The following is a 27616-nucleotide window of genomic DNA, read 5'->3' as shown; positions in this document are numbered from 1 at the left end:
ACATAAGTTGGCTTGCTGCTTAACTATATATATATGTGGGGTTTCTGTGCAACTCAATGAAAATAAAATGTTGCTTTTTTTAAGAGAGAGCTCCTTTTCTCCTGAAATGAAATGTATTATAGTCTACTCTTCTATGTTTTATAAATTGAGCTGTGTTCTTCAGAAAACTAGCTACATTAACACTTGTGGTAACCCAGAACTGAATAACTGAAAAATGCATTGAATCTTGGATCTTGATGATGTAAAAGCCTCTAAAAACTGTTGCCATTGATTATTATAGAAGTACACTACAGAAATATTCTGTCTTAAAATCTACTACGCCAAGTGAAGGTGAATTGCAACCATGGTAATGTTCAACAAATCCTTACGATCAATGCAAACATAATAAAATTTAAATAATTGCACTATAATTAAGATTAATAATTGCATATATTATTAAAAATAATTTATAGATATATTTCTAGTTATAGTTTAAATCCTCTTACTTTAGCTCCTGTGACAAAAAAAATACTATTGTTAACTATTTAGAAATATTAAATTAACAAATAATTTCAGTGCCTCCTGCTTTTAACTATACCACGTAACTATATGTTACATTGGCTTCAAGAATAAGGCTGGTTTAAAAATTCCCTTTCTCTCTACCCCTGGTGCAAACACTCAGCCCCACGTTTGCAGTGCACTGCTCTATTGCCTGAATCATACTGATTGAATGTTTTATGTGCTTGTGCTGGAAGCAGAAATGCTGATATGATCCTGCTGAGGGAGAAAATAACCTTATTCAAAAAAAAAGGAGGTGATGTGAGTGGGGGGAAATGAGTGGGAAGGACTTCTACCTGAAATAACTTTTTGGATCTGTTTTGTCACGTGCTATGAGCACTATTGATGGGGCATAGTAAACTGTGAAGAAAATGCAAAACTGAGTATCTAGGGCTGGAAACTTCTTAAACTGAAATTTTCATTTAACTGCACCCTTTTCTGCAGCAAAAACCTGCACCAAACAAATTGATCTACAATGGGTTTTCTTGTTTCTGAAAAGCACAATAGTCAGAGGTTTAGACTAAGCACAGAAGAGTCTATAGAAATCAAGATCCATGCAGCCTACCTCAGGAAGAATCAGTTTAGGGTGTCAACAAACAGAGAAGAGTCTGGAATAAACCAAATATGCACAGACTTTGAAGTTAATCAGTTATGACTGATGTGCTGTGCTATGGGAAGCTCGTCTCCTCCCTTGGCTTGTGCTGCTCCTGAAAAATTGTTTGCTATTATGGCACATGTTCTCACAGAAAGCACACAAAGTACTACATAACAGCTAGTTTACCAAGAATAAACACATTGTGGAAATCTATTTTAAATAATTTTCCTTAGTGATATCAGTAAGTTTCTCTTAACCATTTAAATTACTTTACATGCACATAGTAGTATTGTTATCAAGGTTTCATAGTATTAGCTACTGTAACATCCTGGAATCAGTATCCTCAGCAACACTCAAACCGATGTCAGATCAGCTTCTGTTAAGCTGTTCCAAATGACACTGCAGTAATGTTGTGCCCAGTTGTTCTTTTGACTGATATGTTAAAAATATAAGTATGGCTCATGCTACCTGGCTTTTTCTAGACTGTGAAATTCTGCTCTGAGAAAATATTTTACTCTCTTATTCTTAGGATATATAATTTCTGACACTAAATTCTGATTAAGAGACATTTGAAGCAGTCTGCACAAAAGCAAGGTTAATAGAAGGAGCAAGCTGCTTCCGTTTCCGGTTACAATGATTTGTTCAGTATAGGCAAAGAAAACTACACAAAGAATTAACAAGAACACAAAGTACACAAGTGTGTTTATTACATTTTTGCAAGCACTTTGTTCTACATTTCAAAAACGCCACCATCAAGCTGTTGGCACATTTATGTACAAAACAGATTAATTGTAATGCCTGCTACAAAGCATTCTTTGTGAAAATACAAACTCTAATACCAGAGAAGAGCCAAAAGCATTAACATCATTACATGAGTTTAAAAGACATAGTTTTAAAAATCAGCACAAACATTTTAAGACACAAAACTGAAACACTACAATATAGAATCCAAAAAGAGGTTCCTAATACTTTTTGCAGAACTGTAATACCGGTACTGCACATTATCAGAAAACTGTTGACCCTGTAGGACAGCCTAAGTGTAAAAAAAAAACAAACCAAAACCAAAACCCCAAATCAAAAACACAACCAAAAAACCCCCAAAACAATCAAAAGAAAACAAAAAGAAAAAAAAATTCAACCAACTAATACTACTTAATGCATTATCATGCCACAAGTAACTATAGTATTACCTTCTACTTACTACAAGAATTGTTAAAAATTACTGATGATGCATGACTAGTAATAGTACAAAGAAGAGTTTTACTCAATAAGTTTTATTAGAAATGCACTTACACTGAGAGAGAATTCACAATGGTCCAATAAGTGCACAAAACTACCTAAGATTCTTAACACTGACAAAAATGTCTTGTCAGGCTACATCACTTTAAAAGACACTTTACAGCATTCTTGTAGCATTAGAAATAGGCAAAATTAAAAAAAAAAATCCACCAAATTTGGTCCAATAATACCGACTGTTCTTAAATAGGGTTTTTTGTTCTGTTTTTGATACAGGTAATTCTTTCAAATTAAGATGACCTATCTTTATGATAACATTTTCCTATCAAAATAAATGTTCAAATATATTGCTACACTTTCAAATAATAAGCTCTGTAGTGGTCTTTCACCTTACTTCAACATAATACAGGTAAACCATTATGTGTAGGAAAGCTAGAAGCCAAGCTATAACATTTACGGAAGTCTCCTTTAATGTATCTTTGACAGTTCAGACAGGTGCAATCCATTTAAATTTTTAAAGCAGGTAAAAAGACATCTGACTCCTATGGTCACTGTATTTTTGATATATTACTTTCATAAATGTAGCCAAGCAGTAATTTCTTACATCATCACAGGAACAGCTCCAATTTAGCATAACCAGCATTGAATTAAAGAGAGATAATTCTGTAAAAAACTATGAATAACTATATCACTTAATTAACAGTTGTCTATATACCATAACTTTTTAACAGGTAGCCGTGGTATTGAATTCCTCCAAAAGGCAAGTGGCCATGCATTGTTAGCACCACGGACTGCATGCTCACAATACAAACAGGAATTATCACCCATGGAACTTGGAACAAGAGAATATTCTTTAAAAACATCAATAATAATACAATGTTAACAAAGATAAGAAGCACTTTTTTCTTTTTTTTCTTTTTTTTCCTTTTTTCACTTTTTTTTCATTTTTTTTACCCACTATTACAAATTTAGAAATTGCACCTTTGAGTGTTTAAAACGTTCTTAGGACCTTCATTCAAGTTGATCAGGGTCCATCTGGCAGGTTTTCCAAATATAAAGGAAAGTCATCAGAATGTTTTCTTTATATATTGTACACCATGTACAATGGTCCCTTTGAAGTATACCTGTAGTTAAAGTAGTTACTTAACTCAAAACTAAAAAGTATAAAAAGCTACTTTTTTTCCAAAAACATATAAGAAACGATGCAAAAGGTGTTATGCATAACACATACAAAGTGATTAAAAAAATCAAACACATAGTTGTATTTGACAATAGTTTAGTATCCTTGATCTATCAGAACTAATTAGCTTAAAAGGATTCAGGAAAGGCTATTTAGGAGCTCTGTGGTAGAGAATGGTCACACAAAGTAAGAACTAATTAAGAAACCAAGTGCTAGACAACCAAGAATTGTATGTAGGTGATATGTAAGTCACCCAAACTATCTTTTGTGAGAAGCACTTTCAATTGTTTTTAGAATGGTTGGATGGCCTTTTGTTAAACAACAAAGCATTCACATGTTAGGAAGTAAAACAAGGTTTCTCTTATGTGTAAGCGTTGAGCCGCTCTTTAGAGCGAGTAGAATGAATATCATGAAGCTCTTGTTCCTCCTTTGATTTAATATCCTCATATTTTTGCATTCTGCAAGCATCTTTCACATAGGCCCAGTTGGCAGACAAGACCATGAGATAATGGACCTGTAAGAGAGGTAACAGAGTTAAGGACCAATAGAGCTAGTCAGAATAGAGCAAGTTCAAACTTGAAAGTTATAGGCCAGAGATTGGGTTCTCATCTGCTGGAATTAGGCATTCTTAAGACAACAAGTAGTACAGCACCATGACGGGAAGTTCATTAATCCTCAGATTACTCATCTTGCAGCTGTTACTGTTTCCATGACTAGTAGTTGGCAGCAAGGCTTGTAAAAAAATTTGAAAACTGAAAAATCAAGAAATCATCCCTGCACTACTGTTACAGCTAGTCTGCAAATCTACATATGAAAATGCCTTCTGGTTATTTATTGGAGACTTTTCCCCATTGAATCACTATTTGTTAAAATAGTTCTTAAAATAGAAATATGTGGTAGACACATCTGTAGTCTTATAGTTACATACCTAATACGATTACAGAAAGTTTTGCTTTTTATTTTTTATTGTTAAAGTTAGCATTGTCTTTCCATTTAGCCGTGACTTACTTCTTTCAACTATAACTCTAGCTATTTATTTAACCAGCTAATTTGTGAAAAAATTGTCAGTAATTGAAAAATAAATTCAGGTAGGCAAAATGTGACAACTTAAAGCTACAAAAAATTAGATGCACTGTTGACTCAGTATTCCTCCAGAAAATGAAAATGTTCAATAACAATATTCAACTGGTTTATGCTAGGACCCTCTGGACAGTTATTCCTTCCCTAGCAGGCTTTCAGACACTTTCTGATGAGATAATCTCTTAAATTTATGTTAATCAATGGCCTCAGAGGCAGCAGATAATTTCCTGAAACCCAAAAAATTCCACCCCTCCCTAAGAAATCAAGAAATTATACTGGGTTTCAATTAATTCAACTCCTGTTCATGTTGCACTGTTATAGATATGAGCATCTTAGATTCATAGTAAATGAATGATCCATCTTAATAGGTTCTTTTTCTTTTGGAAATGCTAATGTTGGCTTTTTTCACAAAGTTTGTTGGTAATTTTTGCCAATTAGTGCAGGCAAAAGTGCATTTGTTAATCTGGATAATTAAGATCAAGGAAAGCATTCTGAAGCCCTCCAAAAGACAAAATATTTTCGGTATCTTTTTTGTCCTCATGTTTTATGGCAAGCTTCAAGTTAATCCCTATTTGAGCAATACAGACTGGCTTGAGGACCCATAAAATGGAAAGAAATTGTTCAGAGAATCTGTCCTCCTGGAAAAAGAGTACAGAGAGTATTTCTACATATGTTAGGAGTTTCTAATACTACAGTATTAGCAGCACAGCCTGTGATGATAGTACAAGTGTTTATACAGCAGCATGTAATGTGTCTCTGTGACACTTTCTGGTCATAATTTAGCACACAGGAAAAAGAAACACCTTCTATCTAACTCAGCTGTTCCAAAAGCTTTCACCATGAGTAGTTTCTGGATCAGGAATTTCTAGATCAAATGAGAGGCCCTAATGCTGCATCCCCATTGTGCTGAATAAAATGCCTTAAATTTCCTCCATAGTAAAACTCTTGAGAAAAATTAAAAGACACAGACAAGTAATTCTAATAATTCTGTCATCTCAGACAATTACAATTTGCATCCAATGGAAACATGAGTGCTGGTCCTCTGAGGGCAAGATTTCAAATAAAAAATACAATCTGAACCTCAAACAGATTGTAGACATGAGAATCCTGAAAGTGGGAGGTATCTGAGCAATGTACTCACATCTTCCTGACCTTTTAAAACACATCTGCCAGAAAACCTTGCAACTGAAGAATGCGTGATGAAAATGGGATGATGTAGGGACATTTCTTATCCTCATAAAATATTTGGTAACGACTCGGTAAGATACAAATTTAAATCCAATGTCTTGCAGTTTCAGTCGTCATTTTTCTTTTTTTATTAAAAAAATGGACAAACCATTTTGAAGGTACATTGGCCACAGTCTGACTCCCATTCTTTGCCCACACCTTCCTTTAAAGTTACTGAACCAAATTTCTAGAAAAACCATTGAAAACTCTTGGAGTTCACATTCACTGTAAGTAGGAAGACTTTCCTGGAAACAACTACTTTAGCTCATACAATCTCAAATACGTATCAAAGTTTTATAATGACGTATACATTGAACAGTCCTGCCACCTCTGTTTTTTCATTTAACACCAAGTTCCTAGATAACATTGCCACACTGAGGAGGCCATCTCTAAGTGGCTGTCTAACTGCATTTCACCATCCATGACCTGAATAGCCTGAAGCCAGTGGGGTCCCTATCAAGGCTTATTTAAATTGAAGCTGGGCAGCTTCCACAGTCTGCCCCAGGATGTTTCAATTACAGACACATGCAAGACAGTGCAGGGTCTTTCCATACCTATGGAACATTCCTCCTTAGATTTCCTCATAAGGTGAAGGTTGGCTTCAACCTTCTCAAACTAGAATTGCAGCTAGGATAGGAGAGTTCTTGTTTTGTTTTGTTTTGTTTTTCCATTCAGGACACGTCATTACTTCCACATGACCCAAGTCTAAATAACTTTTTTCCTGTCTTTGCATGCACCTACTACCATGCAGAAGAGCACAATTATACTGGGGAGAGAGACTAGACCACTTTTTTTCCCTTGTTCCTGTTTCAGGAGAATTCATTGCATCTCCATCTTACAGGACATAATTTCTGTGTAAGTCCAGGCAAAAGAGTATTGCTTACTTTTTGAAAAGGGAAATGGTGCATCTCTTAATTAAGTTTTTCTGTAGTGATTTTGGGAAAACATCACAGGTGGGATGGATACTGGCTTTACAACGAACTCTTTGAAATGCTAGATTTTACATTTAAACAACTTCTGTCTTCTATCAGACACAAGATTGACAACAGCAAAATGATCTTTTCTGTATCCATTTATTATCCATTCAGATATAAGAAAGAACAGTACTTTTCAGATTCATACATAGTACAAATTAAATATGATTCAAATTCCTGGATATTTTTTCCATGATCAAGATCATAAAAAGCATTTACGACACAAATAATTCTATCAGGGGTTTGTGCTTTTTTTCATCTTGGCCTGATGTCTAAGAATAAGAAATTTTCAAAGCAAACTATTTGACATCTTCCTTTGCTACAAAATAAAGCTTTCTCTGACACATACGGTAAAAAATATGAGGTTTTCCATACATCAGTCCGAACACATAGGACAATTCTCCTTTTCAACCCCAAACCAGCATTCTTCTTTGCACACTAAATATTAACATTCATATACAAATCTGAGCCCAAGAGAGAGGTTAAATAGTAGATGTGGGGAAATTGTGACTTGTGACTGTTTTTTCACATATGAACAATTTTTGTTGTGGATTTGCAATAAAAAAATTACATTTTTCTAAAAATATGTTTTTAAGATACAGTTTCATGAGAAGTATCCTGGGGAGAGATGGCCTTAACATTTATGAACAAGCTGGTTCTTTGGTGAATTTCGTAGAATCATATTGGCATTAAAGAGTTCAAGAAATCTTCAAATATCAAATAATCTGGCACTTGCAAATGTCTATAAATCCAGAAGTGAGGATATAGCGGAGTATATTGATGTCATGAATTAAAATGTCATTTCAGAGAGCAGATTTTACCAACTCGGTTATTCAGCAGTCTCACTGATGATGCACTACTACTAACAGCTGGCCATAAATACAATACACTCACCACTTTAGTCAGATGGACTTATTCTGGTTTAAAGTAACTGATTGCAAGAAATGTTTTAAGACGGTATTAATTTCACAAGCTTTCTTATTTGTAAAGGATTGGTATTTTAATCTCATTGTTCTGTTAAGTCTTGTTGAATTTCACAGACATGGAGATCTGCTGCTGTTCTGGATATACAGAAACATTATCAATTCATATTTGTGATTATTCTTGCAACAGCATATATAGTGAAAGGCATTCATTCTCCACTTACTTAAACAGCTTCTGCACACTTTGTTCTGTGCCCTAGCCCACTGCTGATACATTACCTCCATCTACTAATTTGAGTGTGGATATTGGGGGGAAAAAAAGGATTTTTTTCTTCTTCCTAGATGAGATATTTAGGACAAAAATTCATTTTTTCTCCTTTAAATTACTTTTTCCTCGGGAAAGCAAACTTCCCTAAAAGAAGAACCTGTTAATATCTGCATGTCCAATCACAAAATTCTGAATTTTCCCTCATGTCCTGTCCCTTGTCATTGGGCTACTCTGTCAAGTGTGAAGCACACTACTCAATCCATAAATGTGGCCTGGTATGCTGGATTTAGAAATTATCACCATCAAAGAGTGAAATGTGCTAGTCTTCATCAGGTACCTAACAGACCACAATGATGAGTTAAAAGCAAAAAATATAATTACAAAATTGAAATATATATAACACAGTTGCAAAAATTAAATAAAGCTTGTATTTACCAGCATTGGGACACTACACAACTTAGTAGCACTTAGAACATTAATTTATATTGTTGTTGAAACAATGTTATTGTGGCCACTCTGTGCAGTCACAGAATCCAATAGAAAGCACACCTAGGTATGGGTAACACTTAAAAAATATGTGAATAAATATGCACCATCAAAGTGAATTCCTAGGGGATTTGTTCTTTGTGTAGCACATCTATGGCATCTTTGACATGGTGAGCTTTGAAGGGTGTTTTTTAAAACTTCATTGAAAGTATCATGTATTTAAACTGTGTGGCTCAATGTACTACTTAATTTTCTTTCACTGAGGATGTGTTCCTTTTCACTGAATATCTTTTGGTGGCTATTCTGACTCAAAACTCTTCTCTGAAATGCAGAATTTTTATCTGAATAAAATAGTATTTGATAATTACCACTGATATAATTCAAAACAATAATGCAATGGAAAACTAATGATCTCTTGGATAAACTTTCCTGACACTAATGATATATTATAATAATAGCTATGTGGTCACCATTTTTGCAGCTGTAATGAGACAAATCTCAGATTGGAAAATCAATTAAATTATTAATATGAAATCTATTCTACTAACATAATTATTATTTGTGGTCTTGAAACAAAAATTACATTGAAATATTTATTTTTAATTTCGCTATCTTTGCTATATTGGCAGGCTGTCACATAATACTGAAAAAAAGGAAGAACAAAAAAGAATCAATAATACGACAGGAACACTAGATTCATTGAATATTCTCTGACTGTCCCTTTTTATAAATGTAATTCTGAGGATAACAAAAAAAACATGGCCCTAGGATTCAAAAGAAAATTACTAGTATAAGTAGTATATAGTAATCACCACCATTAACACTTTTCTTATGAATGCATCAGTACCACGTAATAGTTATTTTTCATTTTCCATTCCAGTGTGCATAATACAAAGCTACAGTGGTACAGAATCACGAGTCTAAAAATATCTTTATGTTTAAGCAGACACAGCAGACAAAAGGCAGAAGAGCAGGGTAATAGCTCTTACACTTTTTTGTCAGTGGAACATTCTCATTGACAAAATGTCATCAAATTTAAAGTAATCTTCATTATAAAGAAGTACAAAAATTAGACTTGACAGAAAAAAACCACGACATTCACATATATTCACAGAACTGATAAAAATATTCTGCTCCTAAAATAGCATCACAGATCATAAAAGTATAATGCTATGGTCATGAGGCAGACACGTGAATTCAAACACTTGTATGAACACAGCAAGAGAATAATAAAAATTCTTAGCATGTACTTACAGGTGGATTTTTATTTAAAAAACTAATCATGATATTCTACTTCAAAGGGAAATCATCAATATATTAAAAAAAAGAAAAAGATAAAGACTATTAAATTACAGAATTATATTTTAGTAATAGCATTTAGTGATAGTATGGAAATGGAACAGCTGATCCTCAGTCAGAATCAGAATGTATTAGCAATTCAGATGAGGAGTAGAGTATTGGTCAGCTTACCATAGCAATGACTGCTGCTCCAGCTCCAGCAAGTGCCACAATGAACAAGTGGAACGTCATATTTAGCTGCAAAGGAGACAAAGGGACTTTCATGGTTGCACACCAAACAGAAACTGAACAAAAATCAGAATAACACAGTGCAAATAATTACCTACCTGGTGCCTGACTAGGAATACTATGTCAAAGAAATTAACATGTACATCACTACATGATGCTTGTTTTTGTTACAATACTCATATTGGGGAAAAAGCATTACTCTATTTAAAAACATAGCATTTAAATAATAAAATATTAAGAAAACTATTTAAAAATAAACACTAAACATTTATTTTTTTGTAAGAATACTACCTCACCAGATTTATGTTTGTGGTGGTTTCTCTAGTGTCAGAGTCAGCCTAAGGAAAACCCACTTTCCCCTTTTTAACAATAGCTTTCCATCTTCATATGCTGATCTACTTTACTCCCAAATTTGCTGATCGAATTTGTTCATAGTGATATAATATAAACCAGGTTACTTGCATAATCCAAATTAACCACCTTCCTCACCTCACCCTAAATCAAATGATTACATTTGTTTTTAATTTTGGTGACTTGGTTTACACAGCAGCCACAGAGAGTCAACTGCACTGGAAGAGTTGCATTGTATTAGATGCCAAAAATTATAAGGGCAGATTGTGCACCTCCACTCAAAGATTTGTTCAAACACAGTAAGACCCAGTGAAACATCTAGCAAAGCACCCTTTGACTTCAGAGGAATCAACATTTTAGCCTCTCTTTGTTTTAGGTAGACGTAATTTTGTTTTGTCCCTCCTTCATTTTTATAATTTAAAAACAAACAAGAAACCTCAGCTGCACTGAAACAGGTGGCATTTGCCCAAGGGAAAAACTATAAAGAAAAGTGTACTGTTACCACCCTAACACACTACAAGGTTTGGCCAAATCCATTTCAAATCTTTACTCTCCTGTCACAACTGTAATCATAAGATCTTCAATCAGTGATTCAATATAAAGATTATTCATTGTGCAGCAGGTGTGTTAGCTTTCAAAAACATCTCAGTAACAAAGTACATGATAATGGAATTAAAAAACCCCAAACAAACAAGCCATAAGTGTTTTTAGAAAACAAATGGTTGGAGAAATTGCACTGACTAAATTTGGTATTTGGCAAAAGACTGTAGTTTTCACTGTGATTTTATTCATCACCATAGGTTTAATTAGAATATTAACAATAAGAAAACACACATCAGCTCCTTCCTACTATAACATACATTACGGATTTACCAAAAATATTATCATACTTATTCACCTCATTAGAGTCGCACATCTTGATGAAACTTTCTGATGAGGTGCAAACCTTCTTTTCCTCCCCAATAGTTACAATACCTGAAGAAGAATAAATATTCACATTATTTAGTATTCCTACTATATATATACTTACTTCATATGAGAAAAGCTAAGAAATACAAATTCTAGGCTTCTTTGCAGAACTTATTTTAACATTCAAAATCTGATTTTTGTTGACAATCAGGGGTATGGAGCAACTCTCCTGTGAAGACAGGCTGAGACACTTGGGATTGTACAGCCTGGAGAAGAGAAGGCTCTGGGGAGACCTTAGAGCAGCCTTGCAGTAACTAAAAGGGGCCGACAAGAGAGACAGAGAATGACTTTAGACAAGGGCATGTGGTAATAGAACAAGGGGTAAGGGCTTAAGCTGAAAGAGGGTAGAGTTTAGATTAGATGTAGGGAAGAAATTCCTTATCATAAGGGTGTTGAGGCACTGGACCATGTTTCCCTGAGAAGTCTGTATGACCTAATCCTGGAAGTCTTGAAGGTCAGATCAGATGGAGTCCTGAGGAACCTGATCTAGAGGAAGGTGTCCCTGCCCATGGCTGAGGGTTGGAACTAGATGATTTTTAAGGTCTCTTCCAATACAAAATATTTTAGGATTCTATGATAATTTCAACCACAGAGCTACCACATCATCTATTTAGTAAAAGCCCTAGTAAAAAAATATGTGAGTAATAATTTTTCAGGCATTTTTTAAAATACCTTAATTCTTCATTTTTATCAGTATATACACTTACCATGTTCACATTCTCTACCCTCATGTGGAGAAATTTGCTACATATTTTTTTCAGACATGTTGATCAGGTACAAAGCTTCTTTCACAAGTTATAAAATAGCATTACCCAAATATATACTTTATTGTAATGATAATTTCTCTATCAGCAAGAATAAGTAGAATCTGCTACCTTGCTTCCTTTAGTTAATGTCCAGATAATAAAGACTAGCCTGAAGAAAACCATAATAACTCAATTATCATGAAAAATGTACTGTTCTTTCCTGTTAATAATCAGTGGGTTTTGCACTGAATCTACAGAAAACAGGTACATTCACATAATACCCACTTTATACGATAGTGTTCTATACACATTTTAAGTACAACTAATAAAAAAATAGGCATGAATATTACAAAATAAAAAATAATACTCTTGATGGGACCTATACAGATAATGGCTTTCTCAACTCACCTGTCATGCAGTGTAGGAAAAAAACCCCAATAAATAAAAAAACCCAACTTTTTTCCCTCTCATGAAAGCAATAATGTCAAATATTTTATTTCAAGTTAATTGGAATGTTTACTGTGAATGAAACTGTTTCATGTCAAATCAACACAGTCTTTTATATACCAAAATAACGATTAAAATCTACTGTGATTTTATATTAGACCAAGGCAACGAAAGAAAGGCAACTGTTTAATGATAGTAAGATTACCCAAAGTTCTGTGGGTAGAGGAACCATCGAGGCCAGAACATCTAGAATTAAATCAGTCTTGTGGAAGAGAGGAATTGAATCACCATTACCCACACAAGAATTCTCAGACTTTTTAAGATTCCGAATCCCTTTCCCATCCCCTCAAAACACATGTATGTGTATATTCCTCACACTATTCTGACCTCCACCATTCAGGTTTTAGCCCCACTCTCTCTCTCTCATTCTCTCCCTCTCTCTCTCTCTCTCTCTCTCTCTCTCTCTCCCTACCGGCCTCTTAGACTGTTACAATTTGTATTGCCATTCCTCATCAAAATTTTTGAAAGCAATGACTCTTGTCCTGTCCCAGTTCACCTCTGCAGAGACGGATAATACCCAAGGACCTCACATCTCCAAGTCAGTGTCCTACCACAAGATTTAAGAGTCATTCTTTAGATAAATGATTAATTAAGCATTTTAGGCAAGTTCCAGCAATTTCAAAAGAAGACGCTAAAGAGACGCCCCAAACCAAATTTTCAGTACTCTGGGAAGATGGACAAGGCTGACTCAATTTTATCAAGTCTGGAAATGCAGTTCATCTCTAATATAGTGCCTTGACTAGTAGGTAAAAGGATAGAAAGAGAGGCTTAACAATTTTGTTAAATCTTGCTTTATATTCAGTGTTCTTCATTCACATACCATACTGGCGAAGATCCAAGCAGAGATTAACTCCATCCACTACAGTGGCATTTCGGCAAATGGTCCACAGGTTGAAGTACATGTAAACAGGCAGAGAAGTGAAAGCTGTAACGCCAAGCCAGGCCAACATAAAGATGTATGTCAGCATAATAAACTGCAGTAGAAAAGGGAAAAACAAAACCAGTGGTAAGTCAGAACTTAACTGATACTCCATTGCATAAAAAGGAACCACAGAGAAATAGCAAATGCATTTCTGACTGGTTTTGTCAGTTTCTGTCCTTACCAGAAAGCCAACTGATTAAAGAGAGAAAGTGATAGTAAAGTCGATAACAAATACACAGTATCTTAGAGTAGACTTTTTGTGTCTTATTTGCTTGATATAATGGAAATTCTATTTCATCTATTGCAGGGCATATAGTCAACACAAATAAGTACTGTTCTGTACATGCTCTTTGTTTTTGTTTGTTTTGTTATTGTTCTTTTACTGTTTTCTTTTTCCTCTCCATATTACAGTGTTAAAGCTAATGAAACATCTTCTGGTTCATTCTCAGGCACTCACTTACAAATAAGTACTTGGAAAATTACTTAGAAGTGTAGATTCTCTTCAGGGCTATGAATTTTTGACTAAAGTGCTACATCTCAGTTTATTATCAAGCTAAAGAATTGCACGCATTTTTTTCTATGACAGGAGCAAGAAATAAGAAAGAAGACTGCCTAGTACAGACTTTAAATTCTTATTTGCCTATATTTTAGAAGTATTTTAAAAGTAAAACCAGCAACCTAGCTTATATTCTATGAGTTTGTCAAAAACAAGTAAGTCTGAAGCCTTACTTTTGAGCCTTCTTCTAGAATTCGTGAAATAAGTAATATTTAATAAATTTAGTATATCTCCCAGTGTAGCACATCCATAATAATTTAACGAAGTCCTAAATCTTTTATATTAGTTACACTACTGAAATGTAATAACTGTTTTTATGACTGGGCTCCACACAGATTTGAGAATCCTCCTATTGTGTGATCATCACCAAATGGAGGAAAAAGATCAGCCTTACGATGAGAATTAAAATTCCTATTTAATATCTTTTTACTTTCTGATCTGTAGTAAGGATAAAATTCCCTGTAGCTTTGCTTACTTAGGAAGCCTGCTGAGATAATACAAAGCATTGGTATAGCAAAGTGGGGAAAAAACTAGAGCTTATTAGCCTCTAAAAAAATCTGCCTTGGGCACAAAATAATAGCAGGAGAAAACTGTCAGATGATAGCTGCCTTCTCAGAGAGAATTGCCTGCTTGTTTGTGGAAGGGATTCTTTTTTAAAAAAAGAATCTGATTGGTTGTCAGAAAAAAAGTGGCTCAAGTGATGATTTCATTTTAAAAACATATTTTAGAAAAAGAAGAACTTCAGTTTTCCTCTTTCAGTCACTTCCAACTGAAAAGCCAGTGACCAATTGTATGTTAAATTTCATGGCATAAAACCAAGAAGACAGAGGGAAAAAATACAGAAAATTCCTTTGTTTTGAGTAACTAAAATACAAAACTTCAAGTTAAACCACTTGGTAGACATGAGCTATGCCTGGAAGCTGCAACCACTGATATCAGTAAAGCAAACCACAGAAATGTGATCTGGGCAGTAATATACTTCCTGCTGCAAGGACAGTAAGAAAAAGGTTAATTTTGCACATTTATAAATTCTTGTTAGAATTGAATGAAATTGTAAATTATTAAAAAAAAACAAACAAAAAACCAAAACACTGGAAAGACTAAAGTCTTTTTTTAGATAATTTTCTCTGCTATTACAATCTTCCGTCTTTGCTCTAGAGAACTTATAAGGAATGTTTAAGAGTCTGTTCACTCCAGGAATTAAATTCAGAACTCAATCTCCTGAGATTCAAAGGGATCTTTCTCCTTTGAAGTAGCATTCTGCTATGTGACAAGCTGAAGATTTCTGAAACAGCATCTTAAAGAGGTATCATAGTTTGTGCTTTAGTATGCTATCTATTGTGTTTATAGTGAAAATTACTTTCTCTGATCAGTTTGATTTTCATTCTAAGAAAACCCAAAATAAACTGGAAGTGATAGTGAAATTCATCTACTAAATCATGAAGATAAAAGTTCACTATTTGATACTCAGTTCACATAGACAAAAAAATTGCTAAAGTGAATAATTATTTGAACAAACAAATCTTTAACCTCTGTAGTGGTTATATTCTTGCACCAACACCAAGGCTGGCAAAACCTTCTTGCCAGATTATGTAAACCTTTCAGTGCCAGTAATGGCTTTCCTGAGTTATGAATTATTAAAGTAGGCAAATCATGAACCTTCTGGAAAGATTTCTTTTTACAAAAACAGACTAATGTCAGGAAGTAGATATTTCAAAGTGTATTCTGAAATGGTATGTATGCAGCACAACAGCTTTCATGGTGGTCATAGCTGGTTTAATTCCTGTTTCCACAGAAAACATTACCCAAATCCTATCTATGTTAATAAGATCAAGATTTCAGTTACTGCTTTATTTTTCCTTCCTTCTTTCTAATTTATGGGTACTTGTCCCATGAAAAGCACATTCATTAAATTTCAAACACTGTTCTTGTTTTAGTTTTGTTATAAATATTTTAATAACCCTGAAGAAACATTGTATGATGGCTTCAGTGACCCTAGGGATAGAGACAGTGAAATCATATCTAGAAGGTACTGTTACTACAGAGAGACATGGATTGAAATGGAAACAAATTAAACTTCATTCATTTTATTTTATGAAGACACTACTGCTTACAAGGAAAATAATACAGAAACATAACAACATATTAAGGAGTGCCCAAATAAAATTTAATTCCAGAAAACTCATGTTGTCATGTAATTTTACCCTTGTTCCAAACCCCTCAGTACTTACTTTTACACTTCCTCTCAATCTAATCATATATTTATTTTACATGAACTCCCTGACATGAGCTCTCGTAAAAAGATGTACACATTGTTGCGTTTATATTTCATCTAGATTTATTATCCTATGCTCACTCACACACACACACAAAATGTTTACTTCCAGCTAGATGATCTAAGAGGTTCCTTCCAAATCTCTTCACAGCCTCAGAAATTCCTTTTGACAGTTTTTGCTAGAAATCAAAACTGCATCTGAAGAGATCATGTACCTCCATCCTGCCCAAAGCCTACTGTGCTTTGTTATGAAACCCTGTCAGTGCTGGACATCACCTAAGATGAGCCCAGGGTTAGCCTGGCTTTCTCTTATGTAATACTGGGAAGCAGAGCAGCTGACCTCCACAGTGCATTGTGTGGTTGTGTTTCTGGGTGCATTTCCCCAGCTGCATGTCAGAGCAAGGCCCTGTGTACCATTTGATGGCCACTCAGAGCATGAATGGAAAGAGCTTTTCAATTTCCTCCTGAATTGCCCTGTCTCTCAAACATCTCATTCACTTTCGATTGCCCATATATTTGATTTTAATACTAACAAAAAGTTTTTAACTTTAGCACTTTGCCCAGCTTCAAGTTCGTAAGTGACCTTGGCTTTCAAGCCTTCTGCCTCAGTCTTGTTCATTTTTCCTAGAAGAAGTTCCTCTGAGTTATTGCTACTGTCTCCTTACCCTATGAGCATTCTGCATAAACACATTTACATACTCTTTTTAAATTATTCATTGCAGTTGCTACGTATTTTCTCAAATGCTGAAATTTCTCTTGATGAAGTTGTACTGATAGAGTGCACGGTTCTTTCTTCAGTTTACAGGAAGTCAGATTTAAAAGTACTAACACGTATTCCTATATCAGGTCTATAGTTTATTTGCATTCAATTTTTTAAAATGTAGGGTTCAGACTAGTACCTTACATCCACAGTCCAGACTAAGTAACCTCCTTTTATCAATAAACTTTTATGACAGATTAGTATAAAGATTAGATATTTTGTTCCTGTTCATCATCTGTATTATTACACTGCAAGTGTTTAGTTCTCACTTTTGATAGGTTCAGAATTCATCCAGCAGACTTTCATAATTTTTTGCATTTTTAAAGAATGATCTCTACATAAATACTTTAACTTCTTCCCAATGTTTTTTTGCAACATCATCTTAAATGTGGAATTCCCCATAATGCAAATATGAAAGAGAGCAAGTAGGAAACTTTCTGAATTCCTCTGGAAAATATTTTAACAATGCAGAAGCTAAAACAGCCTTTGCTGCTTAGTTGAAAATGAACCAACAATACTATGATTTATTTAAATCCAAATAAATCAGACACTGAAAAAATTATACGGATGTCTTTAAACTCATTGATATATCAATGTTACAATCATCCTTTGCCATCCTAATCAATCTCTCTTGGTATGCACAGACCCCCTTCTTACACACACAGTATAAAATCTAAATATGTTTAAGAAAGACTGTTGACTAACTTACAAGAAAATGGTCTCTGACATTCTAATTTCTGTGCTAACTAGCATCTCCAAATACCTGCCTCATTCATCAAGAGAAGTACAAGATGAAGCAAAATTTCAAATTATTGCTTTTTACATACAATGTTGCTGGAAGAGACTGTTGTTCTGATATTACCACTATAATGCACTGTAAATCACAGAAAATACACACTTACAAAGTCTTTTCTGCTTGGTCTATAATATCACTCTCATTGCTAACAATCACTTGTTGGGCATTTATTATTGTCTCTACAAAACATGTTCATCCCTCTCTCTCTCTAACATATTATACTCCCAGGCACAGCTCCAAGAGTCTTGTTGAAACATGGATAGATTTCATGGTATTCTATTACTGTCATGTGGTTGATTCTTTTTGGTTTGCATTCAAGTCAATTGCTTCAAGAGAAAAAAAAAAGTCAATATTGGACAAAATTTCTTTTCATAGGCTTCTTGGGTTTCATCCATATACTAAATACTATCAAAGAGTGACATTCCTTTGATAGCTAAAATCTATTATCAGAAAGTTATTAAATGCCAGAAAATTGAAATTCCATTTTATGGAACAGTTTTGGTAAGGGTTTTTTAAATATTTCCCTTCTACAAATAGTTTAGATGGAAGAAAAACTGATTTTGTGAAAACTAGGAGCAATTCTCACAGTTAATTTCTGCTTTTTCATCTGTGCATACATTTTTCTAAAATTTCCTTTAAATTTGTAGTTCAGGGTTAAAATATTCCATGCATTATGTCTATTGCTTTCTAACAATTTAGATGCACATAAAAAGCTGGGTTACTTTCTCATTTACACTGTTGATTTGTTGGTAGCAGTGGGAAAGAAGATTTCCACTGTCACCTCAGAAATAAGAGAAGATTTTCTAACAAATTGATTCACTTTTTGAAATGTTTTGTAAAAAAAATCCATGAAATATCAGTTTGAAGAAGATGGCTTAAGGCAAGACTAGATTTTTCCCTGAAGAACATATAATTTGTCTGTCAGGTACTTCCTGAAAAACCAAGTAGTCTAATTTCTCTTTTATTTCTGAATTTTCTTTAAAATGGTGATGGTTTTGTAGCATTGCGTTGCTTAAAGTTGTTAGCATTAGTTATTTTATATGTTCTTCAGGCAACAGTGTAATTTTTGTAGTCCAACAGGCTTCTGGAGCCCTACAGAAATTTATCTTTGGATCTTTACGGCTGCTTAACAAAATCAGAACTTGCTATTTAATTTTGCAATCTTCCAGACAGGAATTACTTTTTCTCAAAATGCATATATTTCACATTCTGAAAGTTATCCTCCTCATTTTGGTTTTCTTTTTGGTGGTGTTTTTGTAACACTGTCTGGCAATATAGCTAAGCTATTGGCTTTGTATCTAAATGTAATTACAGATAAATAATCTGGCTTTAAAATTGCTTTTTTAAAAATGTGTAGTAGATATCTTCCATAAATACTCCTTCTTCATGGGATCTGCACACTATGGCCACACAACTATTCAATTCAAAGACATAAAATATGAAAAATCAGTTTCATCATAACCTACTCCCTGCCAATGTAGGCTGGTCCCAGTAGTAAATTTTCCAGGTATTTTGTTTCCAAATAATTGATAGCATATTTAAAAAATCCTGATTCATACTGTAGTGGTCTTCAGTGGTGCGAAGTTTTCTATACACAGAAGATATAGCACTCAGCTGGGAAAAGACTGCACTATACTAATGGTTTACATTTGTCACATTGCCAAGATTGACATTTTTGTTCAGGAAGTTTGCATGGTTTGTACTTGGAAACAAGACAGTGAAGCTTAAACTAGAAAGCAGAAATAACACTTATAACTTCTCTAAACAGATGTGTCACTCAAAGTTTATCCTTGGCTGTCAAAAATATGAACATGAGCTCTTTCCTTATATATTCTTAATGGGTTTTGAGAAGCCTATGAGAGAATGAAGGGGCAGGGACCTTTCTTTCTCATTTCCTGTCTTGCCAAGCATTGAAAGTCAATAAAAGTAATCAGCCAAGGAATTCTAAAAATGTGACCTTTAAAAAGTCTTAAGCAAAATGTAACCGCTCTGGGTAGCTTATGGTTTACATCCGGACTGCAAAACCTCCTTCCTGGGCAATCAATGCCAAAAAATATTTACAAAGATAAGTATGAATTTATAACACATGAATAGGAAGATGTAGTTCATATGAACAAAGAACTGTTTAGAGTTTCAATGGATTTTGTAGACAGTAACTTTAAGTGGGAGAACTGCAAAACAAGCAGGCTAGAAACCATTGGATAATAGATAATGATTACATCTTGCACCAAAAAAATAATGAATTTATGATAATGTCACTGAAATTCAAAAGTTTAAATAAGTATAAAGAGAGTAAGATGTCTAGATGCAATGAAAAATAACAAGGTAGAAAGGTACAAAAAAGAATCAGGGAAAACAGTGATCATCTGATGAAGCATTCAAGTTAAAACTGAGAAGGATTATTTGAACATAAGGGAAATAAAGCTATCATCTTGAACAAAATATGATGATCCATAATAGAAAGGTAAAGCCCATGGAGAAAGTGTAACAGCTCCCACTGTCAAGCACACTTTAGAAATGGATGGCAGCACCTTTTCAGAAAACAGTTTCATTAACAAAAGATTCTTATTGACTAAGTTTACAAGCCAAGAAAAAAATCTGCCCTTGATGTGCAAGACACGCAGCACAATCTGAAGCAAAAACCTTTTGTCTGGTTTATCACCAACAATGCCATTTCTGTCAGCAAGCAGCAAGACCAAGAGAAGCTACTGGTAAGGCATATTATAATGTCTGCCACACTCCTCTATTAAAGGAAGTAATGAACACTGCAGTCCACAAAAGGACTGAATATACATCATATGGCAAGTTATGCGAGAAGAGGAATGATCAGATGAAAGTATGATTTTATAAGTGTGAGAAAATGTGTAAGTATACAATAAAGAAAAACAAAAAATCCCAGACAGATTAAAGAAGTAAGGCAGAACAAAAGCAGAAATATATAATAAAATAATTTCTGAGCTCACTGCAAAAAGATTCTCAAAGTATAACAAATAGAGAAAAAAAAACCCTTGCATTCTTTCTTCTTTTTAAGTAATCGTATGTATATTAACAATGTAGCTGGAAGAGCAATGGCATAAAGATGTTTCTCTCAACTACTCAGCTGAATTCTGAAGTATTACTAGGGCTTGTCCTTCCTATTTCAAGAACAAGTGCAGAAGATTGCAAGGAACCCAGTCCTCCAGAAAAATTCTAACACTGGTTAGTGTTAGTCATCTTATCCAGGGATAAAATGACTTCCAAAAGTCTATAAAATTGCTAGTATGTTTTATTTTATCTACTAACTCCAGCAGTGTTTAGACAGCAAATGTTATTCATCTAAACTCCAATTAAAGGGACCAAGCAGGATACATTCAACTAAATTAAGATAGTTGATTTATGCGCTTAATACAAAGGACATAACTTTAAAGACTTGAGGGTTATGGTCTGTGGTGGTGGTAAAACAGTTTTGCCCCTGAAGTTATAAAATGGTAAACCCCCAGGGGGTGGTGACCCTTGGGGTTTGAGCCAATGAGCGCTTCTGCAAAATATAAACACATCACCCAGACCGGAAAAGAAAGTAGTTGTAGTAGTAGTTGTTGTAGTTGAAGAGAAAAGTAGCCATGTTGTAAAGCCACGAGGAGCAGGGGCAAGAGCCCCTTGGGGGGCTCTGCCCCCCCAGCCCCCAGCTGGGGGGCTGCAGGGACCTGGAACAGTGTTAAACTGGGCTAAGTACCTGTAGCTACGAGCTGGGGGATGTTTCTCCGCTGTAAGCAGCAGAAGCAGCAGCAAGAACAGCACTGACCGAGGGAAGGTGGCAGAGAGCCAACAGATAAGAACTGAAGAAGCAGCAAACAAGCATGCAGCCTAGCAGGAAGACACAGAGTTGTCTGAGAGAGCCGAGAGAGAGAGCCAGCAGCAGAGAGCAGGACTAAGCCACTACAGAGAGAGAGTTTGGGGTAAGGACTGCAACCAACCCCCAAAACACCTTTGAGATCCCTCCTAAAATGGACAGGATGGACTCCTACTGAATGGAAGTCCTAAAATGCAGCATGCACTGCAGAAAGGGGAGCTAAGAAGCTCAGTCGTCCTGAGAGCTGAGCTAGGAAGGAATGTGGAGGGGGTGACCTTGGCCTCCCCCCTCGCTGCTGCCGCTAAGCTAAGCCAGCAGCCAGCTTGAGAGCAGAGCACAGAAGCTCTGCAAGGGGAGCTTGAATCCCCTGAAGATAGGGACTGTCACGAAGACCCCTGCGCTTCGTGGTATGACGTGGTGAAGTGACCTTTGTCCCAGTAAACACAGCCCATGGAAGAGAAGACCCTCGCTTGGAGTCGAATGGCCGAGGGGCTTGGATACCCCCCTCATGTTTACTGGCAGAGATCCAGCAACAACTGCTGCATGAAGTGAGATAGGCTGCTGCCCTGAAGACACTACTGCTCTGAGAGTGGAAAGGATCTTTTCCTTCTTCCCTCCTGGACTTTTATTTGGAAGGGAGAAGAGATTTGATCCATTGTAAATACTGTTTTGTCATGGTAGAGATAGTTAAGATTGTATATGATGTATTATACTATTTATGTTGTACAGTCATTGTAATATATATATTCCCTTCCCCCCATTTTGAGTCTTGTGTGGTGTCTGGAAAACACATCTCACACTGGGTTGAGATGTGGGAGGGGGGCTAGGACTCGAGAATTGGATTTTGGGGCTCTCAAACCATGACATGGTCTTTGCAGAAAATAGGACAGTCACTAGCAGAAAAATCCAGCTTATTTGAGAATGTCTGTCTAACCCTCTCTCCTTTAACTACTGAAGGAGCATAGGCCTTTCTCTTGACAACCTTAGTGACATTCCTAGTTAGATGGTATACATCTGTGTCACAATATATTCCCTCTAAAGTTGACTTCACCATTAGCTTCTGGGTGGATGATTTCTGGCAATAATTGATGTTTCTGATTTTCAACTAGGCAGTCTGAAAGGCCAGAGCACCATATGAATCTCACCTTCCCAATTTCCCATGTCACTGTCTCAAACTACTTATGGCATACACTGCTTAATGTGTATGGGGACAAGTGGTTTTTAGACACTTTCCTTATTTGATTGGATTAAAGGATTCTAGACCCATAAGTACATCTGCTATCTTGGAGAGAAGGTCCTTTATTTCTCATAAATGAAGAAGCATGGCGGTATGAAGCATTCTGCATTCCTCAGATAGAGCAGTATTCAATCAGAAGCAAGGCCTCCCTATCTGTCAGCTCAGCATTTTTGCACCAGATAATTCAGATATGGTATCTAATTTCCAGAAATGAGAGCTTCATTTCTTGCATTCAGAAATAATGCATCTGTTCTGAGTGGGAAAGCCAGATGAGCCTGCACTGAACTCTCTTCCTCCTATTACACAAAGAATCAAATGTCAATATGATGCAGTTTTATTATCTCTAGAATAACTGGTTTGGTAAGGACAAGATAAAGTGACAAGTTCACAGGTGGTTTTTCAAAGCATTTGTGCATTTGTGCAGCCTCCATGTTTTTTCTTGCAAAATAAAATTGGGAAATATTTTTGGAAATTCATGTTTTAAGGACTCATGAACTATGGGTCAAATAACACGTAGGTATTCAGGTAGCCAAAATTATTTTCAAAGGCAGAAAAATTCTTTCCAGTCATTAAAATAAAAAGTTCCAAAACACGAAAGATACAGAAGAAATACAAGTCAGTGCAATTTAAAATATAAAACATCTTTCCCTATAGCCTTCACAGATTCTTTTAAAAAGTAAGATACAAAGAAATAGAAATACAACTGTCAGGATGAAGTCTTTATACAGTGTTTTCTGATGAAATAAAAAACTCCAATCCTTCTTTCCCATTTCATAGCATAAAATGAGGAAGAAATCCTCATTGTGTTTCTTTCTTAATTTTTTTTTATTTTTCATTTTGACTTTTAAAACAGATATTCTAAAGCAAGGTGTAAATGAGGGTTTCCATGATCAAGTTAGATGAATATAAATAGGGAGAGTATTAAATTGCAAACATGTGAACAGTGTTACAGGTGGCTTCAGGCCTGTCTCCCATTCTTCACTAATCATGCTGCAGTACAGTTATATATAACTGTTTATTTAATACTCTAAAAGCATGTTCTGGCATTGAAAAATGAAGACTAAAAGCCATCTCTCCTCAAACGAGACTGGCATTGTTTTATTGCTTTTGTTTTACTTTTCACAGTAAATTAATTCTGCAAATGTTGCCAATGAGACTTTTCACTGTCACTTTCACAGGCACTGTCTCAGATATAAGAGTTATAGTCCATGGCAGCACTGGCATGACTTGGATGCTAACCCTCTGAATGCTCAGATCGGCTGATTAATCAACTATACAGTAACTGGAAAGGTTAGGTTGAACTATTTCTTTTTGCATTACTTCAGGCAAAAAAAATTCCTTTTCCCCATGTAGATCTAGAAAGTGAGCTATCTACAGCTAAGGAGGGAGGTCAGGAAGAGCATATGAAAGGTTCCTACAGATGTTGGCTATCGGTGTTCTTAAAAGCCTATTTTTCAAAGAATATATCTCTAAGAAGGAGAGAAAGATGTTACTTTTCTTATTTCCATATAAAGAAATACAGCTTATCACACAAAGTTAAAATAAACTTTTCCTCCTTCAGATATTATATTGATTTTTTTGTCTCCATCTTCATAAAAGGCTTAGTCACAGACATAAAGAATTTGTTCATGCAAAATATTAATGAGAAGGAACTAGTAACAATGGTAAAGCTGCAGGATTTAATTTTCAGATCTTATCATGCTAAATTGCTATCAGGAAAGACATCAACAAATAAGATGTGAAATTATACAACTGCATTTTTTCACAAAGGTGTTTTTGATGTGGAACCATTTTTATAATTTTAATTCTTCAAAACTACAAATATTCTGTGTGTGCATTTCTATTAGTTTGAAGGTATTGCTAAAAGAAACCAACTGTTTAGTTTTTGACCGCTTAGATTTTAATAATTACAAAATTACTATTTCAAAATGATATACAAGGAAGCTTTCTTGCAACTTCTAGTATCTGCCAACCCCTTTCAATAGCATGAATGACAAGAATGTATTTAACTCAAAATAATTGATGGATTAATTTTAATTGCAATTATAAACAGTATACAGCCTTAATGTTAGCTGCACAATCAACCCAAGGTTTCTTGAAGTAAAACACAAACATTGCAAATTACTGACAAGGAAAGCAAAATGCTGAAGGAATTAATTTAAAAAATCATTAATAACAATAGTATTATTAACCATACAATAGTTGTTTAACTGTTCATTTCTTCTAGACACATACTACAGAATTACAGTTAATACTGCAAGGGCATCAAAACTGCGAGAGGATGCAGCACTTCTCTGCTGCAGTATTGAGGACAAGCATTCATGGGAGCTGTGAAGAAAAATAATGTTCTGAAAATTTTGCTGCTCTGTACAAAATTTGAACTAGCTTAGTAGCTTCTCAGTGAATATAGATTAGAGATTTCTTTCCAAGAGATGAAAGCAGTATTGGTATAAGCAATAACTACTCTTTATTTAAAATGTTTGCAGTTTTTATTTATATATTAATTTAAAGGTTTCAAAACAATCTTAGTCAAAGTACGAAAATCATACAATGGCACTTGACAGGAACAACTGAAAAAAAGATGAAAACACTGGATTACTGTGGAGTGTGTTGCTTTTGTGTAGGGATGGCATACATGCTGTATTCCCCAATTTACAATGTGTACATCATCTTTGTTCAGTTTAAGCTTAAATGTCAGGATATCCAAAATACTAGTTTGATAGTCTTTGTATGACTGGAAGTATCTACTGCTTATATTTGTTCTTAGACTGTATTCCAGTTTAATAAATATTGACAGTTGTAGTACAATGGGAAACCCAAACCTTGCTACTATTTTATATATCATTTGTTGTTAATAAAGCAAGAAATTAAATGTACCATAACACCAAGATCTACTTGGCTGTATTTAATCATTTACTTTTCATCACAAATATAATTTCTTGATACTGATAGTATTTGCAGAAATATCCAACTTCAACAGCTACCAAATGCACAGACCTCTTGCCTTAGATGCAGAAGAATCAAATACCAAAAAAGTTAGTTACTTACCTGCTATTGAACAGAGATGTTAAAATAATCCCAGGTCAAACAGTCACCAATTTTAGTATGACAAACTTGCATTTAATTCCCAGTACAAATTATAATTTTTTGAATCTAGGTTTTACAAGGTCATAAGCGAATGGTCTCTTCAAACCACAGATTAACACAGAAGTAAAAATGGGCTGTTCGCCATTTAGAAACAAAATAAAACCTGATGACAGGCCTCTGCTTGTTCCAAAGAGGAACAGGAAAGATTCCTAAAATAACTGAAAATATTAGTAAGAAAAATGTCCTGTCCAGTAGAGCTGGAGGCATTATACAGTTTTAGTTCTGTCCAGAACAGGTTATGTTGCTGAGCTAATAAGCTTTTCCATTCAACTGGTGGAATTAATTTCTCCTAACTCAGTGTTTAACCAATACAGAGAACATTTGTAGTGTTCTGATCTGCTTTGCTATAATTTTTAACCACTAAACTGAAGCATCACAAAATATTAAAGAAACACAAAAAAATTAACATCACAAGGCACTAAAAATATACAAAAGATGTTGAAATTTTCATAAGTACAAAAGCTTTCTTAACCACTTACCCAGGCGCTGACACATCTGCCGCAAGTAGTGATTTTGAAATCCCCATAGAGATCCTTGATGGCACCAGTTGTAAAGAATCCCTCCACCATCAGCAAAATGCCATATACAAAGAATGCAGCTGCTACACCATATATCACATACTTGAAGATGTCAATCCTGTAAAGAACAGCAAAAATTAATTATCTGCATAAATATTTAAAGCTTACTCTGAAATTTCAGGGTGAGATAATCAGACCCATTAAGCCTCAAAGTTTTTACACTGGAGTAAGCTTAAGTGCTGATGTGCCATAATGACAGTTGAAGCTGAGGACAGGAGTGAACTTTGAAATAAAATAGCATTGATATAAGAAACACTGGGCCATTTAATTTAATTAAACATAAAAATTATTCTCCAATGGACAAACTGTCTAACAGAAAAATAAAGTCATAAAGAGACCTCCCTAACTTCAAAACAGAATCATATTTTTACAAAAATAACATTAGATGGTCTGGAATTCTTCTATAATGAGCCTGTAAAACATCATTTCACAGACCTAGAGCTGAAGAAATGGAAGGGTGGCTTGCAGTGTAACACGCAGAGCCCTCAAAGGCTCAGTCCATTACAGACAACATTACCTGGGTTGTGTGGTTGTTCTGTCCAGCATTGCGTCAAAACTAAACACTGGCTCAAGGAGACTCTGCCTCTTAAATGTTCTCTCATTAACAGAGTTTTTGAAAAGATTTATGGCAGTACCTCTCTGCCCTAAATGTTTTGTCTAAACTTGGAAACATAACTAGTAACCACTGTCTTGGATCAGCAGGTTTGAAAGCTTCTTACTTGAATTTCTCTGAAAACTAGCCACAGTAAATTTCCAGTTTATCAACATGACATGGAAGGAGCTGTGCAACTCTCTAGAGTGTGCAGATTTAAGATATGACTAAGTTCCAGTCATATTGTCCAGCAACAACTCATAACAACATAAGACAAAAAATATGGCAGAGACCCATTAGGATCCGCCAGATTAATTT

At 34.9% G+C, this 27616-nt stretch overlaps 1 protein-coding gene across 1 annotated transcript in view; it reads right to left on the bottom strand.

Moving 5' to 3' along the window:
- Positions 1-1805: 1805 nt before the first annotated feature.
- Positions 1806-27616, bottom strand: part of GPM6A (glycoprotein M6A) — a 117911-nt gene continuing 92100 nt past the window's right edge. The window contains exons 3-7 of the mRNA XM_027676694.1: positions 26608-26764; positions 13427-13580; positions 11283-11359; positions 9977-10042; positions 1806-4062 (exon numbers count right to left, since the gene is read on the bottom strand). Coding sequence (XP_027532495.1) covers positions 3910-4062; positions 9977-10042; positions 11283-11359; positions 13427-13580; positions 26608-26764 — 607 coding nt within the window. The 3' untranslated portion in view covers positions 1806-3909. The remainder of the gene's footprint in view (positions 4063-9976; positions 10043-11282; positions 11360-13426; positions 13581-26607; positions 26765-27616) is intronic.

The sequence above is a fragment of the Neopelma chrysocephalum genome, unplaced genomic scaffold (genome assembly GCF_003984885.1).
Source record: "Neopelma chrysocephalum unplaced genomic scaffold, ASM398488v2 Primary Assembly neopelma1_42, whole genome shotgun sequence".
NCBI lineage: Eukaryota > Metazoa > Chordata > Aves > Passeriformes > Pipridae > Neopelma > Neopelma chrysocephalum.
This window is presented reverse-complemented; position numbering and strand designations above follow the sequence as displayed.